Source organism: Pan paniscus, chromosome 9 (genome assembly GCF_029289425.2).
Source record: "Pan paniscus chromosome 9, NHGRI_mPanPan1-v2.0_pri, whole genome shotgun sequence".
NCBI lineage: Eukaryota > Metazoa > Chordata > Mammalia > Primates > Hominidae > Pan > Pan paniscus.
The window spans coordinates 79,102,412-79,123,827 of NC_073258.2; the positions used below are offsets into that span (position 1 = coordinate 79,102,412).

Sequence of the window (21,416 nt, forward strand, 5' to 3'; positions counted from 1 at the left end):
GGGATGGGCTGAAATTTCTTGGGCCAAGAAATTGGCCCAGGACTGACCTTGGCTAAGCCCCCACTGATGACAGACTGATTTTTTTTTTTTTAATTATTTTCTTTAGACATTCTTGCTCTGTCGCCCAGGCTGGAGTGAAGTGGTGTGATCTTGACTCACTGCAATCTCTGCTTCCTAGGTTCAAGCAATTCTTGTACCTCAGCCTCCCGAGTAGCTGGGATTACAGGCACGCACTCCTATGCCTGGCTTATTTTTGTATTTTTAGTAGAGACAGGGTTTCACTATGTTCATCAGGCTGGTCTCGAACTCCTGACCTAAAGTGATCCGCCTGCCCTGGCCTCCCAAAATGCTGGGATTACAGGTCTGAGCAACTACACCTAGCCTGATGACTATTTTGTTGTTGTTGTTGTTTGTTTTTTTGAGACGGAGTCTCACTCTGTTGCCAGGCTGAAGTGCAGTGGTGCAATCTGGGCTCACCGCAACCTCCGCCTCCCAGGTTCAAGCTATTCTCCTACCTCAGCCTCCCAAGTTGCTGGGACTACAGGCATGTGCCACCATGCCTAACTAATTTTTGTATTTTTAGTAGAGATGGGGTTTCACCATGTTTGCTAGGATGGTCTTGATCTCTTGACCTCGTGATCCGCGCACCTCGGCCTCCCAAAGTCAGACTGTTTTAAGAGTAATTTGTAAAAGGAAGCTGGAAGTTTGGGGTGAATAAATGGGTGGTTACACAAATGCTGTGTGATTTAGGGTGCAGTTTACAAAAGAGTGGCTGCATCCTAGGCTGCAAATTCTGAGGTGTGGGCAAGTGGGGACCTTGGCCACCCCTGCACAGGGAGATCTGGCCCAAAGGCAGACCAGGGTCATGAGGCTAGGCCCTTCTTAAGAGGGTGGAGGGCTTTTGGAGGTGCTGAGGGCATGAGGTCAGAGTGGTGCCTGCTGCTGGCCTTCAAGCATGCAGGGTCCCTGTTTGGTGGTGGGCCTCATGAAAGAGTCACACCAAGGTGGGTGCTTAGGGTTCCCTCAAGCACCCATTCTGTCCCTCTGCATGCAGGGGACCACACCTAGGGCAGGAACTGAGAGCTGACGAGTGTTGTGTTCCCGGCGTTGCTCCTTCAGCTGGGATGGAGCCCTTGGCGGGATAAAAGGCTAAACTGGGTCCAGGTGAGATCACCACAAGGTCTCACCCAGGGCAACGAAGGGCTCACAAGCAGCACATCCCTGCTCACAGTTCGCACTCAGACTCACCCGTCTGTCGATGGTGCTGCCATCACTGCTGAACGTTTGTTCTCCGTCTTTCTCACGCTTTCGCCAAGCAGAAGGCTGAGTTCACCTAACCTGGATGCGGGCAATGAGATGCACTGCGTGCCCCTCTTCCCCTTGTGCAGCTGTGGTGTGAACGCACACCCTCCCTTGCTTGCCCTTCCTGCCTGGTTGCCAGCTCTGCTCTTGCTGTTCCCTGTGCCCACGGCACTCTCTTGCTTATTCTGTCAAGCCTGACCTACCCTCAGAGGCCCACCTTGGCCATCCGCAAGGCTCCTTCTGAGAACTGAACGCTTTCCCTGAGTTCCCAAAGCACGTTGTGTGAAGCTCTAAACTTTCTCCAGGCTGAACTTAGCTTACTCGTGGCTGTTCACATCCTCAGGGCCCACACAGCAAATGCTCTGTAAGGGCTTGTTAAACTCTACTCTCCTGGGACTCCTAGTCCCCCACCAGAGTCCACCATGACTACCTCCTGCAAGAGCACTGAGCTCCTGGGTGCCAGGCCCAGCTCAGAATTTTCAGACACCAACTCGTTTAAGTTGCATAACCCCGGGAGGAAGGGGTTGTTACCTGATGAGCAAACAAATCAGAGAAGTTCAGTGACTTGTCCAAGGTTACAGAGGCTTGGAGCTCTGGATTCAAACCCAAGTCACTGTGACTCAAGACCAGTGTTTTTCCCCGTTACAAGCAGACACAAAAGAATAACAATCCTTTATCATTTATACTGTATTCTCACATACATTATTTCATTTGATCCTCACAACAGCCCTGTGAGGTAGGTAGGGTTATGTATTACTGTTATGCCCATTTCACAGATGAAGAAATGGAGGTGGCTCAGTGAGGTGAGTGACTTGCATAAAGTCACACAGCATGTTAGTGGCTTCACTGCTTCTGCAACTTCTCTAAAGTCAAGCTGCTTGGATTAGGGAGCACCGAAAAGATGGACAGTTTTATGGAAAAGGAAAAAGGGCAGTGGTGATTTGTAAGATTTCTTCCTCAAATTGTTTTGTTATGACCACAGCTTCTGCTACTTGGTCTAAACTAGGTTCTCCATGAGGGGCTCTCCCAAGTACCCTTGGCATGGGACAGCTGTCTTTTTTTGGGATGGAGTCTCTCTGCAATGGCACTCTCAGCTCACTGCAACCTCTGCTATCTGGGTTCAAGCGATTCTACTGCCTCAGCCTCCCAAATAGCTGGGGTTATAGGCGCCTGTCACCACACCCAGCTAATTTTTGTATTTTTAGCAGAGACGAGGTTTCACCATGTTGGCCAGGCTGGTCTTGAACTCCTGACCTCAAGTGATCTTCCCGCCTCGGCCTCCCAGAGTGTTGGGATTACAGGCATGAGCCACTGTGCCTGGCAGAAAAGCTGTCAGAGAGACTCCTGGGTCCCACCGTAGGGGGAAAAGGGCCTTTACTGCTCAAGGGAACTGGCTCTGCCCATGGCCCAGTGTACAAGCTCCCTACTCACAGGGCCTATCTATGGGAAGCCCCTTTCTGGGCCCACCTCCCATGGGTGCCTGTGTCACCAGGCTTCCTTGGCTTTGAGGACCCCTGCCCAGTGGGGGAGGACCCTGGGGACTCTCAAGGCCAAACTCACTTTAGGGATGAATCATGACGTGCAGTTTGGAGGCCTGCATGGCTCATCACCCGGTGGGAAGCAGTGCTTGGGTTGCTTGCCCTGGATGGCACCCTACAGAGACCCAGGGGTGGGACACAGGACTGCAGGGGAAGGCCGCCTTCCTGAGGGCAGGGTCTTAGGGGCCACACATTTACTCTAAGGGCACTGTTACGGTTCATACTACTCCTGGGCTCCTTGCTGCACAGCACCCTTGGAGACTGTCTCTTTCCTCTGGATCTCCTCAGGGGCCGTGAATCTTCCTCTTCCAACAGAAAATGGTCGAAAGGCATATGGAGCCACAGATGGTGGGGAAGGTGGGCGAAGTGGGGGTCACAAACGAGGTGAAGCTATAACAAAAGGGGACTGACTTACAGGGGATAGAAAAGAGCTAACTTTGATTCTGAAGACAGATCCCAGAGGGGAATCTGAATTCTGAGTAATGATGTTTTCAGAAAAATGTCTGGTCTCTCAAGGTGACTATTTTGAAAGCAAAGATATATAACTGGGTGAATGGGAAGGTCTGCAACCAAGATCCAGCAAGTGGCAGGACAGATTTTGGTTCAATATAGGGAAGAACTGTCTAACAGTCAGCACCGTCCAACCACAGCAGGAGCTGCCTTGGGGATGGCGCGCTTCCTATCAGCCAAGGTATGCAAGCAGGCCAAGGTGATCACTTGCAGGTACTCAGGGAGAGGCGCTCATCTTCAGATGTGCTGGGGTGTTCTAGGGGTGGGGGAGGACTAAGCAATCATCGAATTATTTCCAACCCTGAGAATCCATAATAGATTTGTTTAAAATGACCTTTCAATGATACCTCAAATTTTTGGGAAAACAATGACAAAAGTCAGGCAACAGGCTGGATTTGGAAGTGATTTCATTACACTGGCTACAGATACTTGCACATTTTTGCAAAGATAGCAGACCCTTTCTGAAGCCAGGAATCCCTTGATTCAGCCCTATCAAGAGGGACATTCCTACCTTCTGAACCCTGCCTGGACACTCATTCCTCTAGACCCTGCCACACCTCATCTCTGTCCCCCAAGAGGGGACACTAACAGAGCTCTGAGAATGCACAGCATTCCAAGCCAGCCAAACATGGTCACCCCTGGGCAAACATCCACGATCATGGATGCACCCTGGGGAGGGAGGAGCAGGTGTGACAGGAACCGCTGGGGACTTTATGTCCTGGTTAACTGGAGGTAGCCTCTTGTTCTCATCCCATCCTCTCCACCAGGGCCTTCTTACAGATGGATAAATGCGGCACTGGCTAGTGGTACAGAGAGATGGAGCCCAGGAGAAAACTGCTGCTCTTTTGTCCTGGCTGGAAAATCCTCCTATGGCCTCCTTTAGTACACATCAGCTGACTCTTCACTTGTCATAATAAACCGCCTGTCTGCAGCTCAAAATGGCAAGAAAAAAGGTGGTTCTGTTCAGAGGACACTGGATTCCAAAAGGTGGACTTCATCATGGGGGGAATCAAGTCCTGCTACACAATTAATACAGATTAGTATAGTCCCCTGCCTCGCACCACTGGCGAGATGCCCTCCAAGACCTGGCTGACATGAGCTTCTTGGGACTCCCCATCTCCAATGTTGTTGGGGTCCTTTTACCTGTACCGTATTAATCGAATAATCTTATTGTTCATAAAATCCAGAGCATGTGGGTGAGAAGAATCGATGCAGAAGCCATCGCTCAGAGCGATTTTCAGTACCTCTTCCACGAAGACCTGGAAGCTGTTGATCTGCTTGTTGGCGGGCACCACCCAGAGCCTCTTGAGGTTCTGCTTGGTGTACTCCTCCTCTGGCAGGCCCTCCACATTGGCCACCCAGTCCAGAGTCAGGTGGTTGGGGTCCTGCAAGTGGCTGGTGATGGAGGAGAGATTGCCATTGGAGCAGTAGAAGAGCTTAGAGCCAAGGAGCTTGAGGAAGAGGCAGGAGGTGCTGAAGATGTTGGCATTGAAGACCTCCATGCTGGAAGAGGAGAGGCTGTAGATCTGGGGCGCCTCGCGCACAGTGAAGTGGACCGTCTGCACACGCTGGTTCAGTGTGATGTTGAGCATGGCATTCTTCTCGGCCTTGGAGAGCTCCACTTCCTTCTCCTGCAGGGCCTCAATCAGGGGCTGCACTTGGTAGAAGTCGGCCTCCCTGCGGAGCAGCCCCATCTCCTGGAAGTCCTCGGGCAGGTCAAGGTGGGAGGTCCGCAGGAAGTTGAGGATATAGCGGAACACTTTGCCGTCACGGTCAATGAAGCAGTTGCCCTGGCTGTCCCTCTTGGTGGGCATCTTCCCGCTGAACATGGCGCCTAGCATGGAGTCAGGGAAGCTGGTCAGGGTTGCCAGTGAGGTTGTATAGAGCTTCCCCCCGACGTTCAGCGTGATGGGGTCGGACATGGCAGGAGACTGGTTTGCTGGAAGTAGTCCTGGAGAGGGTGAGAAGTGAGAAATGACTATAACCAAACCTTATCAGAGAACTCACAGTCCTTAACTCCTTATTGTACATCAAGCCTATGCCCTTGGGATTGAAATGAATTAATACCTGATGAATGGGTGATAATTGCTAACACTGTGCAAAGTACATTAGCTTCACTAGGGAGAGGGAAAGGAGAAAGGGAAAAGGAAAGGAAAAAGGAAACAGGGAAAGAAAGGGAAGGACCCCTAAAGCCTGGGTCCCCCCCGCCCCCCTCTGCTGCCGACATTCTATTTTAATTGGTCTGGAATACTGCCCCAGCACTGGTATTTTGAAAGAGTTCCCTTAGTGATTCTAAATGTTCAGTTAGAATAGAGAACCACTGGTCTAAAGAAAGAAAGGAAAACGTGCCTGGACTGAAAGCTATGCTACGTGTTTATACATATATTTGCTTACATAATAGTTGTATCAGCCAGGTGCGGTGGCTCACACCTGTAATCCCAGCACTTAGGGAGGCCGAGGCAGGCAGATCACCTGAGATCAGGAGTTCAAGATCAGACTGGCCAACATGGTGAAACCCCATCTCTACTAAAAATACAAAAATTAGCTGGGCATGGTGGTGGGTGCCTGTAATCCCAGCTGTTCAGGAGGCTGGGGCAGGAGAATCATTTGAACTCAGGAGGTGGAGGTTGCAGTGAGCCGGGACTGAGCAACTGCACTCCAGCCTGGACAACAAGAGTGAAACTCCGTCTCAAAAAAAAAAAAAAAAAAAAAAGTTGTATCATCTTTTGACACAGACAATATAATCATCCATTCCTGTTGTGCAGATGAGGAAAACTGTGCCAGGATTCTTCCTCAAGCTCAGAAAGGTGAAGTGCCTTGCCAGGATTCAAACTCAGGTCCTTTTATATGAAAGAAAAATGTGTAAATGCTTACTAGCCAAAGATCGGTTCTAAGTACTCAACAAATGGTTTGAGATTTATGACTCCAGGCTCAGTGCTCCTCCTTCTGTACCAGTGACACTGCTGAATTTAATTATTCTTCTCTCTCAAAGATTTGACAATGAATGGCCATGATTAGTGTCATTTCCATCTATCTTCAAGGCCCACAGTGGGTCACTCAGCTGTCCGGACTGCAAATGACAATCCTTTTTTTAAAAAAATTTTTAAATTTTATTATTATTAAAGTTTTAGGGTACATGTGCACAATGTGCAGGTTAGTTACATATGTATACATGTGCCATGCTGGTGTGCTGCACCCATTAACTCATCATTTAGCATTAGGCATATCTCCTAATGCTATCCCTCTCCCCTCCCCCCACCCCACAACAGTCCCCAGAGTGTGATGTTCCCCTTCCTGTGTCCATGTGTTCTCATTGTTCAATTCCCACCTATGAGTGAGAACATGCGGTGTTTGGTTTTTTGTCCTTGCAGTAGTCTTTACTGAGAATGATTATTTCCAATTTCATCCATGTCCCTACAAAGGACATGAACTCATCATTTTTTTATGGCTGCATAGTATTCCATGGTGTATATGTGCCACATTTTCTTAATCCAGTCTATCATTGTTGGACATTTGGGTTGGTTCCAAGTCTTTGCTATTGTGAATAGTGCCGCAATAAACATACGTGTGCATGTGAATGACAATCCTTTCTAGACTTTCACTGCTCCCATGCTGACTTGCCTTGCCATGAAGATGCTCTTGGCTCCTGGTGGCCTGTCCTTTGCTGTCGTAACATCCCAAGCTTCTCTGAAACTGGCTGCAAGGTCAGTGCAAATGCAGGACTCTGTCAGAGCACTCTCCTGAAGGCACCCTATCCACTCCTTAACAAAGCCCCCCTAATCTCTCAGCTGTCAGCATCTATGGCTGGCAAGTCTCCTTCACCACATGTTCTAGAAAACAGGAGATCTCAGCTCCAGCTTCCAACACTATACTTTCCCCAGAGCCAACCTGTGGACCAGATTCAGCAATCCTTCCCTGACATGGCAGGTAGGGATGCCAAGAGGAACTGGCCCCAGTATTACACCCAGAAGAGCCTGTGCTGGTAGAGGAGATGAGAGAGTAAAGGCACAGTGACAAGACAGGTAGAAGATGTGGGAGATGGTCTGGAATGAACCTTGGCACATCAAAAACTATCTGGCTGGCAGACACAGTGGCTCATGCCTGTAATTCCAGCACTTTGGGAGGCTGAGGCGGGCAGATCGTTTGAGCTCAGGAGTTCAAGGCCAGCCTGGCCAACATGACGAAATCCTGTCTCTACAACAACAACAACAACAACAACAACAAAGCAGGGTGTGGTGGCGAGCACCTGTAGTCCCAACTACTTGGGAGGCTGAGGTGGGAGGATCGCTCGAGTCTGGGAGGTTGAGGCTGCAGTGAGCCGTGATTACGCCACAGAACTCCAGCCTGGCAGACAGAGGGAGATCCGGTCTCAAAACACAAACAAAAACCCAACCTTTCAAGCATGCTTACTGTCCAGATGGAGAAACAGAGGTCTGAGGAGACACCTCCCCAAAGTCACCCAGCAGGGGTGGCAAGAACTTCTCAACATTTCTGCCTCCTGAAGAGGCTGACTGCATTGAGGCCTCCTTTCTCCAGAGGATGGGGGCCATGCCAGTGTGAGAGATATTCAGCTGCCATGCTCGACTCTGTGGCAGGGGCAGGGGTATGTCCCCTCATGATTCCTCCCCAGTCTAATGGGGCACTTTGATATTGCAGAAAGGCATTCCCCATCTGGAGTGTCTGAGGAGAAACGAGTCCATGTGAAATACGAAATCGTCAGTAGAAGCCTGGAGCAGATGGGCTGCGAGACGGTGGGGAGGTCCCACAGAGGTGTGGGCGAGCTGCCGCTGGGGGCATGGCTGCTGGTGTGGAGATGGCTGCGAGGCAGCAACTGGGGAGGGTGCTGTGACTCACGGCTGAATCTGGCCAATTCTCTCTCCAGAGGGCCCAGGCAGGAGGTGGACCCAGGAGTGGGTCCCCTTTACTCAGTCCAGAATCTTCTTCCCTGTTGCCCTCTTTGTAGGACTCTAGTCTACTCCAACTGTTTTCTTCTGGATAGAAATGTGCATGTTCTAGTTTCAGTCTCTCTTTCTTCTTGAAAACAAACACTCCCTCCCAACATTGGGTTTCAGGCCTAGGATCTATAAAGTGGCTTACCTTCACAGCAGGAAAAGAAGCGGGTGTCAGAGAGGACTTGGACAGTTCCATGGGCCACAGACCCTTATCTCTTCCATGCATTACTGCTGAAGTGCTCAGAGCATTACAGGCAGGGGAGGTCAGGAGCCACAGGGCATTCCCTGGGACCCCTGGGTAGGTGCCCAAACTCATTTCTCTGCTTGCAAAAGCAGCAGAGGACCTGCTTTCCTGCGTCCCCGATGACGTCATGGCTCCCGGTCATTTGTCTGGGGAGAGCAGCACAGTTGCACAGGCAGTCAGGGCAGAGGCTGGCTAGCAGGCAGGTCTCCTGCTCTGAGTCTAGGGTGCTCTCTGTGGTGATCTCCCCTTACCTATCCAGTCACAGAGCTCAGTCCTCTAAGCCCTTCTTTTCTTTTTTTTTTTTTTTTTTTGAGATGGAGTCTCGCTCTGTCGCCAGACTAGAGTGCAGTGACGCAATCTCAGCTCACTGCAACCTCTGCCTCCCAGATTCAAGCGACACTCCTGCCTCAGCCTCCCGAGTAGCTGCAATTACAGGTGCACGCCACCACGCCCGGCTAATTTAATTTTGTATTTTTAGTAGAGATGGGATTTCACCATGTTGGCCAGGATGGTCTCGATCTCTTGACTTTGTGATCTGCCCGCCTCGGCCTCCCAAAGTGCTGGGATTACAGGCGTGAGCCACCGTGCCTGGTCTAAGCCCCTATTTTCTAGCCACAGGGCCACAGTGTCCATCATCACAAATCCATGGCCCTGCTACAGAAGGCAAAATGACATGACACGAGGGGAGTTTCATGAGTCGGCGGAGGTTTGCAGTCAGGCAGTAATGAACTAACACCACTGAGCCTCAGTCCCCTATGTGTTCCCAGATGCCTCCTGGCCACCTCCACCTGGATATTCTGCAAGTGAGGCAGGAGAACAGGGTTTGGAGACAAGGAACTTAAGGCCAATTTGTGCTAACTTCATAAAAGAGAAAACACCAAGGTCTGGGGCAAAAAATCTGAGGCCAATTCTGTTGACTTCCCAAAGCTGGATCAGAAGGAAAATCCTGGGTCTGGGGGCAGGGACCCTAAGACCAATTAACACCAAATTCCTAAAGCTGAACCAAGAGGAAAAACGCCATCGCCCCAGCTGGGTGACAAAGGATCAAACGCTCCTCTCTGCAACCCTCCCACTCCACCATGTCTCAGGTGGAAAGGGAGAGGGGCCTTGGATTGGGACCATCCCTTTATCTGCATAGGGTGCCCATTCACCTCAGCCTTTAATTAGCCACAGACTAAATCCTTCGTCCAGATAAGGAGTAGCTGATAAGAACCTCAAATGGGGTACTTAAAGCCCAGAGAACTTTGTAACTGGGCCTTTGAGTTCCTTGCTCCGGCCCACTCCCACCCTGAGGAGTGCTTTCTCACTTTAATTCCTGCTTTCACTGCTTCATTCCTGCATTTCATTCCCCTGCTACTCTTTTTATTTTTACTTTTTTTTTTTTTAGTAGAGACGGGTTTCACCACGTTGGCCAGGCCGGTCTCGGACTGACCTCAAGTGATCTGCCCATCCAGGCCTCCCAAAGTGTGGGGATTACCGCGTCTGCCCCTCTGCTACTTTGTTCAAAATGCCAAGGACCTGGAAAATTCCTAGTCAAGACCCTCCACCAGTAACACAGGTACCAGAAGCCTCACCTGTGCCTTCCTCTGCCCCTAACTCTGCTGTGAACTCTTCTGAGCCACCCAACTGCCTGAGGGAAGCAGCCCCGACTCTTCAGCCCTACAGTTTGCCTTGACTATCTCCTTGAACCCATCCCTATAGCTACTCCCAGAGCTCAGGCCTCATCCCTGCCCCCTGCACCCCTACATCCTCACTCGGCTCCCTGCCTTCTGTCCACCTTCCTTTCTGGTCTGCAGACTGACCTTCCTGAAGTACCATCCCTGCCCAACCACCTTACTCTTTCCCTCTCGTGTCTAACCCTGCCCTCCACGCACGCCAGACGCCACTGAGTCAGTCTCCTTCATGCTGACACCTGCCCTGCCTTTGCTGTCCCTAGACCACCCCTGTCTACCTTCTCTACCCTCTCTGCTGTCTACCTTTCAGGCCCAGCCTATAAGTCATCACCTCTGTACTGCTGTCCCCAGATCTCCACTAGGTTAACAGCTCTCCTCTCAGGGCTTCCTGGTGCCTTGCACAACCCCCTCTGGCAGCACCCACCATTCCACCTGCAGCGATCTCCTTTGCACATGGCCCTCTTCCCTGGCTATCTCAAAATGCAGATCAGTGGACATCCATATGGGGAAAAAAAGAACCTTGGTCCATCTCTTATGCTGTTTATGAAAAATAAACTCAGAACATATCATAGACCTAAATATAAAATCTAAAACTACACAACTTCTAGGAGAAAATCTTTGCAACTGTGGATTAGGCAAAGATTTCTTGGATAGGACCTAAAAGGGACAAACCATTAAAAACATCAATAAACTAGACTTCATCCACGTAAAAAACTTCTGCTCTTCAAAAGACACTGTTAAGAAAATGAAAGAATAAGACACAGATGGAGAAAATATTTGCAAAACACCTATCTGATAAAGGATTGTTAACCAGAATATATAAAGAACTCTCAAAACTCAGTAAGAAAATAACCCAATTAAAAAACACATAAAGCTGGGTGCAGTGGCACATGCCTGTAATCCCAGCACTTTGGGAGGCTGAGGCGGGCAGATCACTTGAGGCCAGGAGTTCAAGAACAGCCTGGCCGACATGGCGAAACCCTATCTCTACTTAAACAAAAACAAAAACAAAAACAAAAACAAAACAACTAGACAAAAGATCTAACAAATACTCCAGCAAAGAAGATATGCAGATGACTGACAATCACATGAAAAGATGGTCAATATCATTAGTCGTGAGAGTATGAAAATTGAAACCACAATTATATGCTACTATATACCTATTACAGTGGCTCATATAAAAACTGACAATGCCAGTTGAAGGTGAGTACACAGAACAATGGAAACCTCATACACTGCTGACAAATGGTAACCGCTGTTGAAAATAGTTTGACATATGGTATGGTTTGGCTCTGTGTCCCCACCCAAATCTCACCTTGAATTGTAATAATCCCCATGTGTCAAGGGCAGGACTAGGTGGAGATGATTGAATCATTGGGGCGGTTTTCCTCATGCTGTTCTTGTGATAGTGAGTGAGTTCTTAAGAGATCTGATGGTTTTATAAGGGGTTTCCCCCTTCGCTTGGCACTTCTCCTTGCTGCTGCCATGTGAAGAAGGACATGTTTGCTTCCCCTTCCACCATTATTTTAAGTTTCCTGAGGCCTCCCTAGTCCTGTGGAACCGTGAGTCAATTAAATCTCTTTCCTTTGTAAATTAGCCAGTCTGGGGTATGTTGTTATTAGCAGTGTGAGAATGGACTAATACAGCATACAATTATCACGTGACCCAATGACCCTACTCCTAGGTATTTATGCTGGAGAAATGGAGACATATGTCCATGCAAAGACTCATATGTGAATGTTTATGGCAGCTTATTCATAATTGCCCAAACTCAGAAACAACTAATTGTAAACAGATAAATTGCAGTACATCCATGCAATAGAATATGACTCAGCAATATATAGGAACTACTAAAAGACATTACCACATACATGAATTTCAAAAGCATTACGTCAAGTGAAAGAAGCCAGCCTCAGAAGGTTACATGGTACATGATTCTATCTGTGTAACGTTCTGGCAAAGGCAAAACTATAAAGACAGAAATCAGATTAAGTGAATTCCTGGGGCTGGGTTGGAGAGAAAAGACTGGTTACAAAGAAACACAAGGCATATTTTGGAGTGATGGGAATATTCTATTAGGTTGGCACAAAAGTAATATGATGTGGTGGTTGTCAAATGTGTTTATAAAGACTGTCAAAATTCATGTAACCATACACATCTAAAAGGGTGAATTGTGGCCAGCTGTGGTGGTTCATGCCTATAATCCCAGTACTTTGAGAGGCCGAGGCAGGAGGGTCACTTGAGCCCAGGAGTTCAAGACCAGCCTGGAAAACATAGTAAGACCCCTGTCTCAATTAAAAAAAAAGTGTAAATTTTACCATACTTAAGTTTTACCTCCATAAACAGGAAAAAAATGAAGGTTGTGACCTATTGGCAAGTCATGACATCAATACAGTTAAGTGGGTTGTAACCAATTATATATTGTTGTGAAACTTTTGTTTCAGTTGTGTGTCTATGAACTGGATCATGGTATCTTCATACTGTGGGTGACAAAACAATTTTTTTTGGAAACCACTGCCTAGTTTGTGAGCTGAGAGCAACTGCATGTCTCACGTCTGCATAGTCACCGCCTTGCACTCAGGGGAGGGGTTGTGTGATACTGTGATATAATAAGCAATATACATTTTAGATTTGTCCCCAGCTGTTGGCCAGGGCTAAAAACTGTGTAATTTCCCAAGTGATAATAGCTATAGGAACTTCTTCTATTTTAATAATTGGTTTTGTCCCAGTAGGTGGAGGTTGCAGTGAGCCAAGACCGTGCCACTGCACTCTGGTTTGGGTGACAGAGCCAGGCCTTATCCCAAAGCACCCCCCCACCCCACCAAAATTAATTATAGTTGTTATGCTATCCTAATCCAAATCCCAATAGTATTTTTCAAAAAAGATTTAAATAATTAAAATTTTAATCTGGAAGCACTGATGACTGATAACCTGAAAGAGTATTTGAATAAGACATCTTAGCGCAATGTATTAAACTAGATTATAAAGCAATGACATTTCCCTCTGTGGTTTTAAAACAATGAGAAGAGAAGGAATTTGGTAATAAATGTGAAAAGACACAACTAGCAATGTTTAAAAATAAACATATTGATAAATATATTGATCCTTACAACTCTGGGACCCAGGCAGGACCGATCACATTGTCTTTGTTTCAAAGACAACCTAAAGCAGACCCAAAGAGCGTGAATCCCTTGCCCAGGGCTTCATGTGGATTCTTGACCTCAGAGTCATGGCCTCTGGGAAGTTCTGGTTTGGACACCCTTCAGAGAACCAGTCCTTTAGACGTCTTCGGCAGGAAGCTGAACCCAGCCACAGAGGTCCTAGCCAACAGCCTGTATACTCACGGCGACCTGGAGTAGGCAAGGCCTCTTTTCTGTGCAATTTCCTTTTTTCCTACATTACTGTCCACTTCCATAATGAGCATTACTTCCATAATGAAATGACTTACCATGCAATCCTGTCAGTGGGGACTAGCTGTTGTAACAATAAATGTACTGAGTAATGAAAATTGTCCATCTGTCATCTATCTATCAATCACCTATCCATCATTTCCTAGCTCTGCTCACTCATAGAGCCTAGAAATGACACCCAGTAGCAATAAACACACCTAGCCCTGGATCTTTGTTTCTGAATGTCATCATCTCTTCTAAAAGAAACCAGGGCTTCCTGGAGAAACTGATGATTCCTGGACTTTCACAGGAAAAGTTCAAGGTGAGTTCATATAGCCCAATGAATTAAAAAACAACAACAACAACAAAACAAGAGTCCAGGCTGGGTGCGGTAGCTCATGCCTGTGTAATCTCAGCACTTTGGGAGGCTGAGGCGGGCGGATCACCTGAGGTCTGGAGTTCAAGACCAGCCTGGCTAACATGGCAAAACCCCATCTCTACTAAAAATACAAAAAATAGCTGGGCGGGGTGGCGTGCGCCTGTTATTCCAGCTACTTGGGAGGCTGAGGCAGGAGAATCGCTTGAATCTGGGAAGCGGAGGTTGCAGTGAGCCAAGATCGTGCCACTGCACACCAGCCAGGGCAACAGAGTGAGACTCCATCTCAAAAACAAACAAACAAAAAACAAGAGTCCATAATGTTATTCCCAAAAGAAAAAAGAGGGTGAGAAGAAGGGAGTGAGAAAGATAGAGACAGGAAAAATTAATTCTTTTTTTTTTTTTTGAGATGGAGTCTCACTGTCGCCCAGGCTGGAGTGCAGTGGTGTGATTTCGGCTCACTGCAGCCTCCGCCTCCCAGGGTTCACGCCATTCTCCTGCCTCAGCCTCCCGAGCAGCTGGGACTACAGGCGCCTGCCACCTCGCTCGGCTAATTTTTTGTATTTTTAGTGGAGACAGGGTTTCACCGTGTTAGCCAGGATGGTCTCGATCTCCTGACCTCGTGATCCGCCCGCCTCGGCCTCCCAAAGTGCTGGGATTACAGGCGTGAGCCACCGCGCCCGGCCAGGAAAAATTAATTCTATAAAAAAGAACACTAATAAACACAGAAGGAATGGCAGAATTAGAAAATTAACAATTTGCAACCCTCAGTGTTGTAATTCAAGCAAGGATCATCCAAGGATGTGGTGTGAAAGGTTATCAGGAACACATAATTATAACAGACTCAGAGAATCACTTCACAGATTACTTATTAATTGTAAGAGAGAAAAATTTACCTTTACGATAGAGAGATCAGGTTGCCATGACCTTAATAATCAAATTTAGCATTCATGGATAGTAAGACCCTGACATCATATCCTCCTGACATGCAGTAAGTACACACATTGCCAAAAACTCAAATCTAACCCCAATCTAATCATTGATAAACCAATCAAACATATTTAAATAGGTGGAGAAGCTCTATTTATTTATTTATTTATTTGAGATAGAGTCACACTCTGTTGCCCAGGCTGGAGTGCAGTGGCACAATCTCGGCTCACTGCAACCTCTACCTCCTGGGTTCAAGCAATTCTCTTGCCTCAGCCTCCTGAGTAGCTGGGAGTATAGGCACACACCACCATGTCCGGCTAATTTTTGTATTTTTAGTTGAGATGGGGTATCACCATGTTGGCCAGGCTGGTCTCGAACTCCTGACCTCAAGTGATCTGCCCACCTCGGCCTCCCAAAATGTTGGGATTACAGACATGAGCTACCATGCCAAGGGGCTCTATTTAGATTAAATGAGTTGATAAAAGAGATATAATAGGATGCAATATGTACATCTTGACTGGATCTGATTTTAAAAACCAGAAACTATATAAGGTATTTTTGGGCAATTAGAATTTTTTTTTTTCTTTTTTGAGACAGGGTCTCACTCTGTCGCCCAGGCTGGAGTGCAGTGGCGCGATCACGGTTCACTGCAGCCTTGACATCCCCAGGCTCAGGTGATTTTCCCAAGTAGCTGGGACTACAGGTGCATGCTACCACACCCTGCTAAATTTTGTAGTTTTTGTAGAGATGGGGTTTCACTATGTTGCCCAGGCTGGCCTTGAACTCCTGGGCTCAAGCAATCTGTCTGCCTTTGCTTCCCAAAGTGCTGGGGTTATAGACATGACCCATTGCACCCGGCAGAAAATTTTGAATAACTATTACATTGGGTAATACTGACTTCTTGCTTATTACATATAATGTATTATGGCTATGTAGTAGAACGTCCTTATTAGGGGATACATGTTGAAGAATTTAGGGGTCAAACGTCAATCAACATATCTGTAACTTACTTTTAAATAATTGGGCCAAAAAAGTGTGTGTTTGTGTAAAAGCACAATTGGCAAATTGTGATTTGGCGTATCTAGGTTAAGGGTTGTACTTTAAGCTTTTATGTAAGCTTGAAAAATTTTTAAAGTATTTGTATTTTAAAAGAGGGGGGGAAGAACACTTCTTCATAGGGCCAATAGATGTAAAGTTACAGTCATTGTGCCAGACCCCAATAAATAGCCAGATTTAGTAAGTTACAGATTTACTACTACTACTTAGAAGTGTGAAAAGCTCATAATTTTCCTTCCCAAGTGTTTCTGAATTTTGAAGGGTGAGGATGCCAACCAGGGCTAAGTGGTGGAGGAGTTAGAATCTAAGCCTGGGTGGGCAGTCTGGATAGAGCCATCACCCACAGAAACCACACCACTAGGCCTATTTTTTTTTTTTTTTGAGATAGAGTCTCGCTCTGTCACCCAGTTTGGAGTGCAGTGGCGTGATCCTGGCTCACTGCGACCTCTGCCTCCCAGGTTCAAGTGATTCTCCTGCCTCAGCCTCCTGAGTAGCTGGGATTTCAGGTGCGTGCCACCATGCCCGGCTAATTTTTGTATTTTTAGTAGAGACAGGGTTTCACCACGTTGGCCAGGCTGGTCTCAAGCTCCTGACCTCAAATGATCCACCCACCTCAGCCTCCCAAAGTGCTGGGATTACAGGCGTGAGCCACCGCGCCCGGCCAGGTCTGCCTATCTTCTGTGCTGTGATTCTGCCTGGAAGAAGATGGCTGTTCAGGCCTTGTTTTTCCTGCCTCATCATGAACCCAGAATCTCTGTAACTCGGCAGGAAAGAAACTCCTGTCATGACTCACTGTGAATGTTGACAAAGAGAGGCCACTCCTGGGCCTCAGAAATGTCAAGGATGGGCAGAAAGAACTGGAGACAGGCCAGGCTCAGTGGCTCATGCCTGTAATCCCAGCACTTGGAAGGCCCAGGTGGGAGGATCGCTTGAGTTCAGGAGTTTGAGACCACCTGGACAACATAATGAGACCTCGTTTCTATAGAGAAAAAAAAAATTAGCTGGGCATGGTAACACGTGCCTGCAGTCCCAGCTGCACAGGCTGCGGTAGGAGGATCGCTTGAGCCTGGGAGGTCAGGCTGCAGCAAGCCGAGATCACGCCACTGCACTCCAGCTTGGGCAACAGAGCAAGACCCTGTCTCAAAAAAAAGAAAAGAAAAGAAAAGAAAAGAACTGGAGAGGCTGTGTGGGGTAGGGGCAGACCATGCATGGAATTCGGCATTACCTGGGTTTGCATTTGAATCATCCCCTGCCACTTACTAGCTGTGCAGCCCTGGGCACGTTCCTGGGCAGATGATGATGATCATAACAATAACAAACACTACAACGGCAATAATAATGGCTAACGTTTATTGAGCAGTTACTACCGTGCTAGGCACTCTATACATGTTAATCTCTTTCAATCTCACAGATTAAGTAGATACTATTATATACCTACTTTACAGACCAACCATACTGGGCCCTCTTCGACTTCTGCAATTTGGCATCTGCCATCCCCTCTGCCTGGACCTTGAAGACAAATCCCATGCATCGGCCAGGTCTCTCAGCTGGAATTCATTCCTTCTCCTCTGCATCTCCGGAGAATTTTAGTCTAACCCCTTACCACAGCCAACTTTACTTAAGTAGATGGATGCCTGGCTCCCTTGCTGGGGCTGGGGGTGCCCCTTTCTATATCCACAGAAGCACGTAGAATAGGGGAAGAGGAAGAAATTTCTCTCCTGTTTAGTCAGATCCATTTTCCCCACCTGGATTTTCAAAACTTTTTAATTTTGAAATGCTCTGTTGAATTTTCAATCTGGAATCTAAAGGGATGTGACAAGGCCGAGGTGATTACTTGGGAGTAAATGCAAGGAGAGTTTCCACTGCGTAAGGGAATGGACAGCATGTGGCTGGGTAAATTTCAAAAAAGACAATGCTCAGAGTGAGTACTGTGTTTTCCAGTAAGTGGGAGACTTCCCCACTTTACCCCACCGGAGAAAGGACTCTTTGCCTTGAAGCCCCTAGGACGACTACCCTTTCTTCACTTCCCCTTCCTGACCACCCTACATCAAAGAGCTGCGTCTATAATTCTGTCTTGCCCAGTCCATATCTCTAAGAAATCCGAAGGCTGCTCTATTACCATCACAACCCATAGGGAGGAGAGAAAAGGTGCTTCCTAGACACAGGGACCCCAGAATGAGCTGCGCAAAAGGCAGGAGGAGAGAGAGGTGGGCTGGAAGAAGGAGACCACGGAATCTGGCACGGCAAGGTATTCTTTCATCTGGCGTAGACCGCCAACAACCACTACCATCCCCCAGCCCCTTCCAGAACTTTCCTTCACCTTCTCGGCTCACTCTCACGCTTCACCTTGTGCTTTTCCTCCGGCACCAGCACCCCATTTCAAACCGCTCTCTTCCTATGTCTCCTCCAAACAGTAATTTATAAACACCGTGCTTTCAAATCCATCTCATTTCATCCTCACAGTACTATAGGAGGGCTGCCTTACAGGCTGTCATTGGGAAGGGTTGGGGGGACTGGTCCTGCCAGACAATTTGCGAAGGTCAGGGCATCAAAACTTTTCTTTCCTGCCTCCCACGCCAAGCTAAACCTCTGCCTCCCCGAGTGCAGGGAGAAAAGCAAGGTCTTTGAAGTAAGGAGTCCTGAGTGGTTTTAGGCAAGTCCCTTCGCTTTTCTGAGCCTCACATTCCTCACCTGTCAACCGCTATGGTGACGCCTCTACTTTTCAGGGCGTGAGAGGTCAATGAGATCACTGGTGTGCCGCACTGAACTCGGGGATGGACTCTTTATTTCCAGTCAGTAAAGGGAGGTGTTCTATGCATCACAGGCTTTTGCCCACGCCGCCACAGCGCGGCCGGCCCAGGGCTCTCCAGAGCAGGGCAAGTTCCCTGTCATCTGTGTCTCCGCCCTTCCTTCCCCAATCTCACCCAGGCTGGCCTCATCGGCTTGTTCCGCACCCACTCCCCAGCCCTACAGCCCCCACTCCGACCTGACAAGTGCCCCACCCCCACCTAGAGATCCCGCCTCTCCTTGCCCCACCCACCAAGGACTCCTCCCACAGCCCCGACCCTCATTATCCGGGCTTTTCCGACTATCACCATCCGCCCTTGCTCTCCCAACAGCCCCGCCCCTCTAAGAGCTCTGCCCACTTCGGCTCACCTCGCTCCGAAACGCGCCCCCTCCCCCGCAGCCACAGGCGATGCCATCCCCATTTCACAGATGGGAATGGCGAGGCTGGGATAGATTAGTCTCATGGTAAGACAGGTGCTCAGTGGGCCCACGTACCCTCGCCGGTAGTCCCCGAGCCCCGCGACCCCGGCCGTGCCGCACCCACCTCCTGCCCTCGCTCTGCAGCCTCTCCCTCCGCGAGCGGCCAGCGCAGCTTTGCGAGGGGGGCGGAGGGTAGGAGCCCAGCCCAGGGGCGTGGCGGTCCGGGGTCTGTGCGCTGCCTTCCGGGACTGGTAGTTCTCTCTGGGCTCCTCGCAGCTCGGCGCGTCGAGAGCGAACTCCATCTCCCAGGAGGCATTGCAGCGAGTTGCTCTGCGCCCCGCCTCGTCCCCGCCGGTGTCCGGCCGGCTGGCCTTAAAGGGGACGCGGTCAGAGTGGCAGCTCGCGGGGTGGCCCCCGCTCCAGCTCCGCCCCATTTCACGCACCTCGCCCCTCCCCATGCTTCATCCCGCAGCCCCGGGGCCGCGCCGCAGAGTCGGGCTTCCTGGATACATAGAGGCTTGTGCCAGGCCGGGTGGGAAGACTGGATTTTGCAGTGGAAGCAGCATCTCTTCCGTCTGGGACCTGGCTGAGGGCGTCCCCACCCTGGGGGGAGCAGAGGACCAGCCCTGACCTAGCCGGGCCCAGCCTCGTCCTGCCCGGCCTGAGCGCCCCGCCCAGCAGCCGGCTCTGGCCCACCGGGGTCCGGGAGGTAAGGGGGTTGGGGGCGTGTGTCTGTCTTTGGGGGGCGGTGTCTGCACCCTGGCGTTTCGAGAACCCTGGACTTGCGAGCCCAGGGCTGGGAGTCGGGAGATCTGGGTGCATCCTGGGCCTCCTGGGCCTCACTGTGTGACCTTGGGCGAGTAGCTATTCCTCTCTGGGCATTAATCCCCTCCCTTCATCAATTGTATGTCGAAGTGATCCTGCTCCCTCCCCTTTCAGGTAAGAGGGCATTCGCACCCAGTACCTAGTACATTCGCTTGCTGGCTTTTCTTGGGGCCCTCCAGCTCAAGCGTGGGCTGGGCGCGGGTGCACTGGAGGGAGGGAGGTGGCACAAACTGGGGGGCCCGAGGCCACCATTGCTTGGAATGGGCTTTTCCTATTCTCAGTGTGCTGGGCCCTGGGATACCCTCCCCAACCCCCTCTTACGGCCCTGGCCCTTGCAAACCGGAGACCCTGATGTGTCAGCTTGGTGCCCTTCCTTCCAGAAAGCTTGGGGTGGAGTGCGGCCCTCACAGGTTTGTGAGGGGTGGCCCCGCAGGGATAGGTGTGTGTGGTGGGTTCCTGAGGAGGAATAGCTGCTCCTGCTTTCTTCCCTTCTCTCTCTTCCTTATCCTTTGAGGAAGAGCAGCTGCTTTTTACCAGTGAAACCCTTTTTTCTTTTTCTTTCCAGGAGACAGTTTGGTGGCCCAGACATGGGCCTCCCGGAGTAGGGTGAAGCACTTCTTCCCAGGGTTGCCTTGGGTAGAAGTTCAGTTAAAAAATACCTAGAAAGATGCTGCCATTCAGTTACCTGAGGGGCCAGAGATGGAGGGCACCACCTGGTGTCGGGAGGGGCAGCCTGGTACCCCCAAGGAAGCTCTGGCTCCCAGGGGAGTCAAAGGAGGGAGGCTGGCTTCGAGGGTCAGAGAGGGGAGGAAATGTGCTCCTCAGCTCTTAGGTGCTGAGCAGAGGCTGGGAGGGGCTGCTCTGACCTGGAGCAGGGAGAGGTTGAGTAACACCATGAAGCCTTCTTCTCAGGTCCTAGGAGATTCTGTGAGCTTTTGACCTGAAGGCCAACCAGGAACAGATTTTTTTGTTTGTTTGTTTTGTTTTTGTTTTGTACTTTTTCTTTTGCTTTGGTTGTTTGAACAATTTCTAGAATGGCTAAAGCCTCAGTCCAGTCCAGTGACCTCTGTAGGGGCTTTCTTGACTGATGTTTAAGATTTTCAAGGTTTTTGATATGCAAGACCAGGCCTGGGCAAAGGAGGGGGTGGTGACTGGACCAAAGGTTAGGCCAGTTTCTGGAAGGTACTTTTGTGGTTACATCTTTGGTTTTCTCTCATCTTGCTGTCACATGTCTCTCATGAGTTGCTTGACGCACCTTCACGGACACCTCAGTCCTTGGTTCTGTATTGGGCACTGGGCTCAGAGACGGGGATTGGACCTCTGCCAAGGGAGGTCCCAGCCTGGTGGGAGACAGAGACATGGACTCCAGTTACGCTGCAGAGGGATGAGAATAGCTAAGAGGGCCTTGGAGGCC

General features: G+C 49.3%; 2 protein-coding genes across 8 annotated transcripts in view; one reads left to right on the forward strand and one right to left on the reverse strand.

Moving 5' to 3' along the window:
• Positions 1–1,965: 1,965 nt before the first annotated feature.
• On the reverse strand, positions 1,966–19,692 carry KCTD21 (potassium channel tetramerization domain containing 21). 4 transcript variants are annotated; one of them, XM_055094729.2, is made up of 3 exons: positions 19,302–19,342; positions 8,448–8,692; positions 1,966–5,301 (listed from the first exon to the last, which is right to left on the reverse strand). In XM_055094729.2, the coding sequence occupies exon 3, from the start codon at positions 5,270–5,272 to the stop codon at positions 4,490–4,492; it is 783 nt and encodes a 260-aa protein (XP_054950704.1). In that variant the 5' UTR covers positions 5,273–5,301; positions 8,448–8,692; positions 19,302–19,342; the 3' UTR covers positions 1,966–4,489. The 4 variants fall into 4 exon arrangements, with proteins under 4 accessions (XP_054950704.1, XP_003805208.4, XP_034789337.1 ...); XM_003805160.6 differs by lacking the exon at positions 8,448–8,692 and having other exon boundaries at positions 19,302–19,692; XM_034933446.3 differs by lacking the exon at positions 8,448–8,692 and having other exon boundaries at positions 19,253–19,374.
• USP35 (ubiquitin specific peptidase 35) overlaps positions 19,534–21,416 on the forward strand; it is a 44,482-nt gene continuing 42,599 nt past the window's right edge. For 3 of the 4 annotated variants that reach the window (XM_034933439.3, XM_034933438.3, XM_034933440.3), the window contains exon 1: positions 19,556–19,886. The gene's annotated coding sequence lies outside the window, so the exon portion shown is untranslated. Of the gene's footprint in view, positions 19,887–21,416 lie in introns of all 4 variants that reach the window. The other variant, XM_034933436.3, reaches the window with a different exon arrangement.

What these genes read in the sequence shown, in the direction of transcription:
- KCTD21 (XM_003805160.6), bottom strand. Translation starts at nt 19,635, where the DNA reads ATGGGGAGGGGCGAGGTGCGTGAAATGGGGCGGAGCTGGAGCGGGGGC. An exon ending in CTGCAGAGCGAGGGCAGGAG is followed by an intron (nt 5,302 to 19,301) that starts GTGGGTGCGGCA and finishes CACCCTCTCCAG; the next exon opens with GACTACTTCCAGCAAACCAG.